At 45.7% G+C, this 12,177-nt stretch overlaps 1 protein-coding gene across 1 annotated transcript in view; it reads right to left on the reverse strand.

Annotated features, from left to right (window-relative positions):
- citb (citron rho-interacting serine/threonine kinase b) overlaps nucleotides 1-12,177 on the reverse strand; it is a gene marked incomplete at both ends in the record, with an annotated part of 183,710 nt that overhangs the window by 55,249 nt on the left and 116,284 nt on the right. The window contains 2 exons of the mRNA XM_080499233.1: nucleotides 8,533-8,556; nucleotides 8,744-8,902. Coding sequence (XP_080355359.1) covers nucleotides 8,533-8,556; nucleotides 8,744-8,902 — 183 coding nt within the window. The remainder of the gene's footprint in view (nucleotides 1-8,532; nucleotides 8,557-8,743; nucleotides 8,903-12,177) is intronic.

Genomic DNA, 12,177 nt, shown 5'->3' on the forward strand with positions numbered 1-12,177 from the left:
CTGGAGAGCCGTTGAACATCATCTTGAAGGTCAGTGATGGTTTTATTAGCCTTTTGGAGTGAAATATAATCCTCAGAAGGCATGGTTTATTTAAATGGTGTCTTATAGTAGTAAAGAAAATAATAAAAAAAAGAAAAATGGCAGAAAATGAAAGAAATGGAAAGAAATGTAGAGGATACAAAGCTGAAGGTGAGGGAACCTGTCCGGGTTTGCAACCTCACCTCCTGCCTGTTCGGGCAAAGGCTCTGCACCCCCAAGTCCGATGCAATGAGTCCAGAGAATCAGATAAATCCAGAAAAATCCAATGAGTCCAGAAAGATCTGATGAATCCAGAAAAAAAATTTACGTTCTTGTCTGTTTCTAAGATAAGCTTTAAAATGGGTGTAAGGAAAAACGTAAAAGATTTTTCTGTCTTTTATAAATGTATATTTATAACATTTCAGTGACCTAGGATAGGAAGTATTGTTCCACAAAATAAGGCACAGTTCAAAATTTCAGCGGATCATATGAGCCGTGCAGCTTGTCAACACGTGGATAGTCTGACTTCCGACAGTTTAACGAGCACCTGAACACATCACTCACAGCTGTCATCTGTGAAGAAGCATTTTTACATTGCGCCTTATTGGTTTTCAGAAATACAGCTGCCAATGTTTAGCATTCATCTTTGGTCACTATAATGTTACAAATGATTCACTTATTGCAAGAATTTGTCTAAACGTTTTTAGTCTGATATCGGGACCGCTTTTTATTTCGACCTCTACGTATTGGGATTAATGATAGCAGGTATGCTGCTGATTGGGGCTCGATCTCTGATTTATCGCAAAGTTGAGAAGACGCGGGCAGCTGCATCGGGAAGGCTGCCTATCGTCACTGAGGGACTGTGCCGAGCTTTGAACGCTCAGACTCATGTGATAAACGCACTCAAGAGTACGACTCTTGAACGTTTACGTGAAATTGGAACCATCTTGGAGGATATTAAAGCTCGGCTGGAAAGCTAGAAAGAAATTTGGCCACTATTTGGAGCAGCATGAAGACCAGAGACACTGAAGGTTGAAAGATAAAGCTGAATCGCCTGAACGAAAACAAATCTAATCTACATTTTGGATTCCCAGACACCCAGTCGCCAAGGCTGGTGTTTTGACTTCAACTCTCCTGGATCTAAGCATGGAACGAAGGCTCTAACTCCCCTCCACTGGAAGCTGCTCTGTAGACTGTAGACCTCAGACGTCTGTAATCTGTCTTTTGTCCCCCTCTTCTCCTCACCTCTTGTTGTCCTTCTTTCCACCAACTTTCTATCCAATTTCGTTGTACCTTTTACAATGTCATCAGAGACGATTCTGATTCTGATTCTGCTGGTCACATGAGTCACTACTTGCAACTGTCAGGTATGAGTATGAGAGGCTGTCTTAGGAAAAAAGGTGAAAAAGGAGAAATGCAGGTCCATGAAAACTGCTTATAGTTTGAGAATCGTGACACTTGGAGGAAGAATTCCTTCACCGTCAGCGTCGGAAGAAGTTGAAGGACGTATGGTGTTCTTCTCGTGTCCTCCCGTGGAGGGAGAACTGTGTCTCTCTGAGACAAAAGTGTCCCCTCGTGAGAAGCACAAGGTCTGTAGCTACAGTTTGATGTATAATATGTTGAGAAAGACGAAGAAAAGTTTGTGCGATGCCTCTTAAAGAGGCAGGCACGATTAAAAATAAACACAACTGCTTTAAAAGCGTCAATATAAACAATCTCTGACAGCTTGGTGGGAATTTCTTCAAATGAATGAATCGTCACTCATTCCCTGCAAACTCACACCTTCTGGAACAATCCTGACATCCTGCAAAGGAAGAAACCAAGAAACTTCACAAGATGGCAGAACAAGGGAAGAAGAACCTTGGAACACCTTCTCTTCAATAACTCTTTTATTCCATTTAAAGATCTAATAGAAACTGATGGTATCAGTCAAAACAATTATCTGGAATATCTTCAGCTCAAGTCAATAATACAAACAAAGTTCAAACTAGAAGAGATGAACCTAAACTGACCTCAGACAAACCTCCTGAAGATCTCAGCACCAAAACCACTTTCTAAAATCCTTTAATCCTGTCATGTTCCAATCCCACAATATCCCTTCAAGCTCCAAATGGGAAGATGTCAACATCAACACAGACCCAACGCTTTGGTCACTAATCTGTACAAACACATTCACAATGAGCAGAAACACCAATATACAGCTCAGACAATACAAGGTCCTTCACTAGTTCATTACACAAGATGCTCTCACTTCCTCTAACATATGTTCAAACTGCACAGCTGATCTCCTTGATACCTGTTTACACTGTGATCTCCCTGATACCTGTCTACACTGTGATCTCCCTGATACCTGTCTACACTGTGATCTCCCTGGTACCTGTCTACACTGTGATCTCCTTGATTCCTGTCTACACTGTGATCTCCTTGATACCCGTCTACACTGTGATCTCCCTGATACCTGTCTACACTGTGATCTCCCTGATACCTGTCTACACTGTGATCTCCCTGATACCAATATACACACACTTTGGCTGTGTACACCAGTTCAAACATTCTTGCAAAAGATCTGTGAAGACTTATGGTTATGCCTGGGCCACCCCATTCCAGTTTCACCTGCCTGTTTGGTGATCTCACATAAAGTAAAAGAGAAAAAAATGAGTCCTTTGCAAAAAATGGCGATCCTCATGAACTGGAAATCCAAAAGCAATCTGAATATAATATATATTCTAGACCACATCACATTGGAGAAAATGTCTGTCTGTAGGAAAAATCATTTGGCAAAATTTGAGTTGACGTGGTCCCCAATAATTAAATACACCATTTAGCCCTGGGGGCGGTCTGCCCTGGGGCTCTTGGGCCCATCTGTTTCTGGGGCATCATGGCTTTAGTGGTTGGCAGCTCTGCGGTCTGGGGGGGATGCCAGCGTCTATCCTGGAGAGGTGGTGGCCTGGCCTGGGGGGTGCTGGGGGGGGGGGGTCTGCTCTGGGTTAGGAATGTCCTACTGGGGTGGGGTGGGGGTGCTGGCGGGTGTGGGGCTTCGGGGCCCTGACGGCTAGGTTCACTCCCCTTTCTGGTGGGGGTGCCTGCTACGGACATCCATACTTATATATGGAACACATGCGCACGCATGCAAACACACACCCCGCTGGGGCAGGTTGGCCCCTGCTGCCGTGCTCCGGGTCTACCTCACTCCCAGATCTGGAGGGGTGGGGGACAGTGGGGCTCCCGGGGGTGTGGTCGGGCAGTGCAGGGGGTCCAGCTGGGCCAAGGTCCCAGCGACAGGGGGACCTCCTCCCTCTCAACCCCCCTACCTTACCTCACTCAACAATAGGGGACAGTGGATGGGGCCTAGGGTGGGGGGTCCAGACTACTTTACTGCAGTCTGACCCCTCCCCCAACTTTGCACCGCCCACAATTTTAACTACACTTAGTCACTCAGGGTCTTGAGGGGATAAGCTGGCTTTTGGGGTTCTGCCGCTTGGCAGTGGTAGAACGCCCGGGCCCCCGCTACCCCTCAATTTTAAACCACACCTTAGACACACACATTGCACCACCTCTTCAAAACACAAATACACATCTCTACATGCATCCGCTCAGTCATGGCACTCCCGGGGGGGCTGGGCTGTGGATCTCCCTGCCTATTCACGGTTGGATTGGTGGAGGATGGGATCTTGTAGTGGCCTGGTGGGGGCTTGATTGGTGGCCTGGGAAGTGGGAAGCATCCTCCTCCCCCCAAGTAGGGATGTGTGTGTCTGTGTGTGTGTGTGTGTGTGTGTGTGTGTGTGTGTGTGTGTGTGTGTGTGTGTGTGTGTGTGTGTGTGTGTGTGCGCATGTGGGGTTATGGGTATGGGTCTATACCCATCGAAATCAGGGGGTGGTACATGGGGGTGAGTGGGATCTGGGGCTCCATGCCCGTGCGGCAAGGGGGCCCTGCTCTGGCTGGGCCCGGCTTGGGGCATGGGGCTCTGTGCTCTTTATCCTTCTTTTGTGGGGCCCTCTTGCCTGGGGGGTCTTCTCTGCAGTCTCTGTCTAGTGCCTTTAGTTTTGGGGCGTGGCTCGCTGGGGACTCCCTAGGTCTGGGGGGCTGCCGGGTGCCGGGGTGGCGGCCTCCGGGCCTGATGGTCTCGGGCCCCAGGGTGGTGCTGCAGGCCCCCCCACAACAGTTCCAACCACACCCAGTGGACAAACCACACGCAGTGGACAAACCACATGCACACACACTTCCACTCTTCATCAATGAGATTTGCTGCTGATTTTTCTTGTTTTCTGCTATTGTTCTTTGAATTATCAAAATCTTTTTTGTTTTGTTTTGTATTTGTTGTTGTTGTGTTTTTTTGTATTGCCTACCTGCTAATTTATACTCCTGCTGAAAATCATGTCACTGTCTACATAGAGCTGCACAGGCTGGTTTAATCTAGAAAATCATGATACTGTCTAGATCAGGGGTCGGCAACCCGCGGCTCCTGAGCCGCATGCGACTCTTTGGTCCCTCCACTGCGGCTCCGTCCCACTGCAGTTCATCCCGGAGAGGGACGCAAGGAGGCAAAGCCACCCAGAGTGCAGTCCCGCTACAAAGAGTGGTAAAATGTAGGGTCGTGAACGAGCAGCGATGTAACGTCATTACACAACAATGATGGATGAAGAAGGTAGAATTGCGGCTGCAGGTCATGACAGCGGCTCAACTGGTGTCTGAAGCTGGGAGCTTCCTGTACCTTTCACAGTAAAAGCCCACAGTTCCAGGAGGTTCATTACAGACTTGTTGAGAGTGACGGAACATTCTAGTGAATTACACAACAACTACAGGACATTAAAGACACACCATCACACTCATGGTTCTAACAATCCACATCTCCCACATTTATCTTCCATTTTAATAATGTGTAGCAATAAAGGAGCTGAGAGCTGCAATGCATTATGGGAGTTTCTGTTTGTCCTGTTTTAAATGTAATTATTGGGAGTTATATTAGGTTTGTAGTGTTGGTAATAATTGTGTTGTGTTGTGTTTTTGTTGCTTAGTTCATGTAGTTATGTTTATTAGTTGTAAGTTGTCAACCAGCAGTGAAGAAGGTTTTGTGTGTCGTGTCGTCCTGACATGGTCTTCCTGTGGGACTGTCAAAATAAAATATGTGTGGCTCTGTGAGTGTTGTGTTCAGTGGAAAACGGGACCAAATGGATCTTTGAGCATTAAAGGTTGCCGACCCCTGATCTAGATAGAGCTGCTCAGGCTGGTTTAATCTCATAACAGTTGGAACATTTTTAGATCAGTGTGATTACTGTAAATAATATATGTAGCACTAACAAGGGTATTATATGTTGTCCCCCACCCATCCCCCTAGCCCCCACTCTCTCTCTCTTTCTCTCTCTCTCTCAATCTTCTCTCTCCTCTGTCACTTTGAGCGTTCCCCCTGGTTGTGTATGGTAACCATGCCAACTTCTAATAAAGGCAGCAACATGGGGAGACTCTCATTCTCTTCCTGCAAGAGCAAAAATTGTTCTGACATCGGAAATCTCTCAATCACACCATACTGTCTCCCCGAAGCTGCTGAACAGGACAAGGGTAGGGAAAAAAAAAAAAAAAAAAACTTTTTGAAGTCATTGCGTTGTGCACTTTGGCTGTAGAAGGCATGCGTAGAAGGCACCCGTACAGGAGGTGAATCTGTAGCGAAAGTTCCTCATGCACTAAAAGTGCTATGGCATGTTTGCGTGCTCCCAAATCCGTATAGAGGTGGTACTCACCATGTATGGATCCCCAAATTTTGCCAACGGCTTTGCAAGTAGACAGCACTTGCAAGCATAACGGGTTGGGACCACGGCTTTACCGTCCTTCATCAGGTGGGGAAGTCATCCACCAACTGCTGCATGGCTCAGGCTTACAGTATCCATGTAATTGAGAAGGCGCCTGCCTCTATTTCAGAAACTGGCTGGTCTTGTGTAAAGTGCACCCTTCGCTGTGCAACGATGGTAGATGGTGGGGGGATGTCCCCACTTCCTTGGTTTGGTCTCACCAGGAGATGTTTTCACTCTCATAAGAAGCCCGGTGTAGGATCCATTAAGACATGGTCCAGGTTTCTGCGGCGTATAATAGAATACTTTCTACACTAGCTCTGAAGAAGGCCAGTTTAGTTGAGTTGGATATTCCAGACTGCCAGATAAGATGTAGCTTATTACAGGCATTCCAAGCCAGTCCCTTGCATGCCTTGAGGTCCTTCTTCCTATCAGAGAGAAACGATCCAAGGTATTTGTAATCGTCATTGTTGGATTGGACAGACTGATGGACTTCATTCTTGTCGATAGTCATGTATTCGATCTTCTTTGAATTCAGAAAGAGGCCGACCTTGGCTGTTGCATACTCTGGACTTGTTAGTAGGTCCTGGGCATCATGTAGATGATCAGCTTTGATTGCCAAATCATCTTGTAGCTGGAGGGTATTTTCCTCCAGACCACTATGGGCACTGTGAGCAGGGTAGGTGCCAAGGTGGTTGGCCGGTGTCCAATGCCCTTTAAAATCCGGGGTGTGCCAGTGGCACACACATCTCCACCATCCCTCGCTTGCTCCGATAGCTTCTGTGCTTAACGAGCAACTGCTGATCAGGATTGTGTTGTCATCAAGGTGCACCCTCTCCTCTCCGCCAGTACGGCGACTTGCTGGGCCGGAGAGGAGGCACAATCTTGTGAGATCCGACGGTACGTGATCGCTGCTTGCTCTGGTGCACTGTCTGCAGGCTGTTTGCCTGTTACTGTGGCTCAGCTTCCAGCTGATAAACATGAGTGTTGCTTGCGGGTGTGTGTGTTTGAGCTGCACGCTGAAGATTCCATCCTCCGGTGGCTGAGGGATCACTGTGCAGTGCCAGTGTGGTGTTCAACCTGCCACTCACATCACTCCTGGAGATACGTTGCTGTTTTGGTTCTTCCGTGCTGTCAGATGTCCTGGATGTTTCAATTATTCTGTTGATTCATGGATTCAATTATTTTGATTTCAGTTCTTTTGATTATTTTCATTGGTTCCTTTTTTAGTGAGTCAATTCATTGATTTGGTTCTTTTGAGTTTGGTTCTTCTGGATCTTTTGGTTTGTTTGGTTTTCTTGTTATTTTGTTGTACTTATTTTCATAATCCTGCTTCCAGCATCTGGCCTGGACAGTGTCTTGGTCTGGCACAGGAGAACACTGCCTGTGCCTCCTCAAACACATCATCAGGCCGTCTTTTAAGCTTGTGTTCTTGTTTATTCTGTTATTTAGGATTTAATTGATTACTTTTGATTTGGTTTTGTCTCGTTGGTGTAGAGCAATTGTTTCATTTCCTTGGGTCATTTTAATAGACTTTGCCAGTCCACACCAGTTTTATTTTGCTCCTGGGCATGTTTTAATGTATGTTTCCTTGTCCTCAGGTGCTGTGGGCTGAATGCAGCAGTTACCTACCTGGTGGTGGTGCAGCCCTCACAGTCCCTCCCTCTTACTTTGGTTGTGTGTGTGTGTGTGTGTGTGTGTGTGTGTGTGTGTTGTTATAGTGTTACGGGTGATTTCAGTTGATGACATGGTAAGCCCCAACGATGACCTAATCCCTCCCTTCTCGCCCATCATATTTCTGTCTGGGTACTGGTGAGTGAGCCTGATTTAGGGGTGTAAATTTTTAATCATTGATTTGGAAATAAACTTTGTTTTAATTGTAACCGTCTTGCCCCATGGTATTATTGAACCCGCGTGACCTTGTTAATGACTAAAATAATAAACTAGTATTTCCTGGGGCAGTGGCACTGTCAGCTGGAATCCCGTACGCACCGCGCGTCCAATTTTTTTGAAGGTGTGAAAAAAAAAGTTAAAGCCTGGGACATTTCTCCAAGTGGTTTTGTCAGACAATAACTTGAAACAACAATACATTGATCTCGCCACAACCTGCATAATCAAGATGTTTGCCTTTCAATCGTCTGGAGTGACTAGGTTAATAAATTCAGCCTAACACTGTCAATGAATACAAGATTAGCACTTCAAAGGACATTCCAGAGAAAAACAAGCACATTATATATTAACACCAATGCTGCATATTCTGTATTTCTTTATTGGTTTTCTCGGTTTAAAAAAAAAAAAATTTTCCTCACAGGATTCAAGGCTTTGCTTCAAAATTGAGTCTATATCTGTAAGATAAAATCAGATGACTGGATGATGCCTTTCGCCCAGTGTGGCGGCTCAAAGGGTTGGATTGAGTTTGGAGCATAGCAGTGTTTGTCACGTTGCTTCTCTGTGTATGAAGTGAAGTTCAGGTGGGATTGTTGTGGGTTGGAAAACAGAGCAGTGTTCTGCAAATGAGACCAACAATGCTTCAGCAACCACACAAATGCTTCAGATTTCCAAAGCTGTGCACTGGTTTCTGTCAGCCTCACCTGACAGACCTGGTGGGATCTGACATTTCATGAAAAGTGCAGAGCTTATAAAATCTGGCCTTTCAGGGATATGGATGTGGCAAAAGGAGAAGAGAGATAAGAGACCAAACTGCAAAAATCATGAGTTTGGACGACTTACTTTCAAAAGTGACCCTCCTTCTCTCTGAAACGTGTGTGGGGGGAAAAAAGGATAGTGAGAGCTCCGTAAATGATCCTTGGAAAAATTACAATAGATATGTGTGTGTGAGTTTGTATGCAGGTGAGGGGAGGCATGTGTGGGATATGAAGTTGTAAGCCTGCATAGAGGAAAAAAAAATTCTGAATTACTGTAAAGCTCAGCCTTCACTCACCCTCGGGTGTGGGAGTGTCCTTCCTGCGGCCGGAGTTGGAGGGCGCCAGGCCGGCTGGACCCTGCTGGTGCTCGGGAGACTTCACCAGAGCAGTCATGATGACCTGCTGCCGTGCGCCGGCCGGGTTCGAGGAGCCACTGTGGTCCTTGTACTGGAGAGCTAGGCAAGAAATAAATGATTACATAAAGCTTTTATTCTTGGATATAAACAATACACAAAAAGTCATGAAATGTGTTTTTATTGCTCAATGATTTGCTGTAACAATGCTTGTTGGCAATACATTTAGAGGGTTGCAAAGCCTCTTTATTTCCATTTTGGATGGTGCTAGATGTCGAAGAAACATGCTTTAAGAAGATGAGCAACAACCTGCGGTGACCAGAAGCTGAAAACAAGAGTCCAGAGCAAAGAAACGCTGTTAAGCATTGGAAGAGAGAATTTGTAAAAACATTCATGGGCATAAACTAAATTAACCAGCTCAGCTGCTCACCCAACAAATGTTCATGTTTGATGTTTAGTTCATCTTTCATAAATGCTTTTTTCAAATGCAGCCCCAAAATGGCACAATTTCAGGTTTCTTAGCAACTGAAAGGGGAAAAAAAGAGGCGATTTGAAGGGATGGCAGCATAGAGAAATGGGCTCCCGACTGTAAGAACTAATTTACACCCAAAAAACTTGAATATATCCGAAAAACAACAGCATTTTTGTTTGCCATTAAAGTCTACAATAGGGTACTATTGTAGACCTTACGGGCAAACGAAAACGCCAAAAATTGGGAAGAAAACACCTGCTGAGAGAAAACCAGATGACGGAGAAAACGATCATCAACAAGCTAGCAGCGGTGTGGAGGAAGTCACTATGTCGGACACGGAGCTGCACCGGACATTAACCTGGGTGTGATCCTGAAAGAGCTCCATGAATTTAGAAAAGACTCCAGTGGACAACTAAGCGGCATACGAGTAGAAATAAAATGGATCAACAAAAGAATGGAAGAAGCGGAGGAGCGGATTAACACGACTGTAGAGATTTCTCACCTCATAAGGATCACTATTTATGTTGTGTTTGGCTATCGATAATGATTAATAGTTATCAAAGATATCTATCAAATATGTTTTTGAAAATTGTATCTAATCTGTATCAGAACCTCGGAGCGCCACCTATCGTAACAGGAAATGATAGCCAATTCAGTTCTATCAGTCTCATAAGATATACTAAACACTTAATCAGGAATTTGAATTAATAGTTAAATTAATTACAATTACCAGAATTAACAGTAAAGCTTGAAGGATTTTGGAGTTCTTGACACAGAAGAGGTCGACATTTCATTCTCCTTTGTGCTCATTAATAAAACAGCAAGTATGATTCCAAACATTATATTTATTTACAATGAAAACAAATAAAACACAGATTGTAACTACCTATATACAGCTTGGTGTGTGTAGGTGTGTGCAAAGAGAGAGAGAGAGAGAGAGAGAGAGAGAGAGAGAGAGAGAGAGAGAGAGAGAGAGACAAAGAGAGCGACAAAGAGAGAGACAGCGGTGGAGGGAGTGTGTGTGTGAGACGTGTGATGGAACTACAAAACAAGATGGCGGATCACAAGAAACTCCATTCAAATGGAGGTTATCAGAGAACAGGAAGTCTGTCCTGGGTCTCGGCCATGTGCTGGAGAACAATGGAACATGGAAGCTAGTCGTTAGCGTCTGCTTCCTGTGTGTCTCTGCTAAAGGACCATTTCTAGAATGACTTGATGTGAATGAGACTCGTTTTGTAAAACGTCAGGAGTCGTCAGATGGTGTTCAGTTACTGTGTGATGTTGTCTTTGATGTGATATGTGTAGGATTGTGAGTTAACTAGTTAGTAAAGCAAAGATTAGCATGCAGACCCTGTGTCTGTGGCAGAGCTAACGTTGGTTTACAGGTTGATAACTGCTCCTAGTATCATTATCAAAACAACTTAATCACTGTAATAGAATCAACACATCGTCATAAAAGTTAAAGGCCTAGTGAAATGAAAGTTCAACCTCCAAAACACTAACTGGCTCAAGGGTAAAATGTTAAGACACAGCAATCTGCAAGAAAATAGCCGATAAACAGCACCAGTTTCACTGCTCGGTGAACCACTTCTGACCAGACTGGAAGTAGCAGACGATATGTTAGTGACATCACGAGTTGTGCACACGCCCAAGTTGTGTTTACATTATGGAGGATCAGAGTTTTGACCACGAAGAGTCTGAATTTAACCATATTTCATCATCATGGTCATTTCAAACCCAGTGATTGATGAAGAAGACACAGAAGGTGGTTCTGCCATCGGTGACCCCGTCTGGAACATGTTTGAGGAAGCAGAAGACGCTTCGTCCTCGTCTCCTCGTCTCCTCGCCTCAGCAGCCACCAGTTTTCACCTTTGAGGCTCCTGACTTTTGGCAGAACGACTCGGCTTCATGGTTCCAGCATGTCCAAGAGCTAGAAGACTGTGGAATCACCGAAGATGAGTCCAGGTATTACCTGATGGTCGCAGCCTGAGACCAGCAGTCCACTCGTCAGGCCATGAAGCTGTCTGTCCCCCACCACTCTCAAGCAGCTCCTGCTCCGGAGGACAGACAGTCTGCTGCTGAGAGGGAGGACAGACTGTCTGCTGCTGAGAGGGAGGACAGACTGTCTACTGCTGACAGGGAGGACAGACTGTCTGCTGCTGAGAGGGAGGACAGACTGTCTACTGAGAGGGAGGACAGACTGTCTGCTGCTGAGAGGGAGTAAAGACTGTCTACTGAGAGGGAGGACAGGCTGTCTACTGAGAGGGAGGACAGACTGTCTGCTGCTGAGAGGGAGTAAAGACTGTCTACTGAGAGGGAGGACAGACTGTCTGCTGCTGAGAGGGAGTAAAGACTGTCTACTGAGAGGGAGGACAGACTGTCTGCTGCTGAGAGGGAGTAAAGACTGTCTACTGAGAGGGAGGACAGACTGCCTCCCTGTCTGGTTTGGGAGACGAATCGGCTGTGGACCTAATGGACAATATGCTGTCGCTGTTGGGCTCGGACCAGGGTGGACTCCTTTTCCCTCATGTTTTCCTGCACCAGCTCCCACCGCCCGTGCGCGCAGACTTGGCTAACTCCCGGTGTTTAGCCAAGGGGGACTCACACGTTTTGGATGTGTTGTGCTGTTCTGTTTTGGGTTTTTGGCGGTTGCGAAATAAAAGACAAGTTTACCTTCAGCTCCAGCGTGTCCTTTATCCTGCCATATTGGATATTGTTTCCCTCCTCCTTTTCTCCTCTCTGGTCTCTTCCAGGCTCAATCTTTCGTCAAGGCTCATAAAACGCTGACTATAACTTCAAAACACTTTAAAAATTTTGATATTAAGACGGGAAACAACGCAAGCCAATATGAACGCCACACAACAGATCGAGATCGTGTCCAACTCCTGACGTCACACATAGGCTC

Source organism: Blennius ocellaris, assembly GCF_963422515.1.
Source record: "Blennius ocellaris genome assembly, chromosome: 7".
Taxonomy (NCBI): domain Eukaryota; kingdom Metazoa; phylum Chordata; class Actinopteri; order Blenniiformes; family Blenniidae; genus Blennius; species Blennius ocellaris.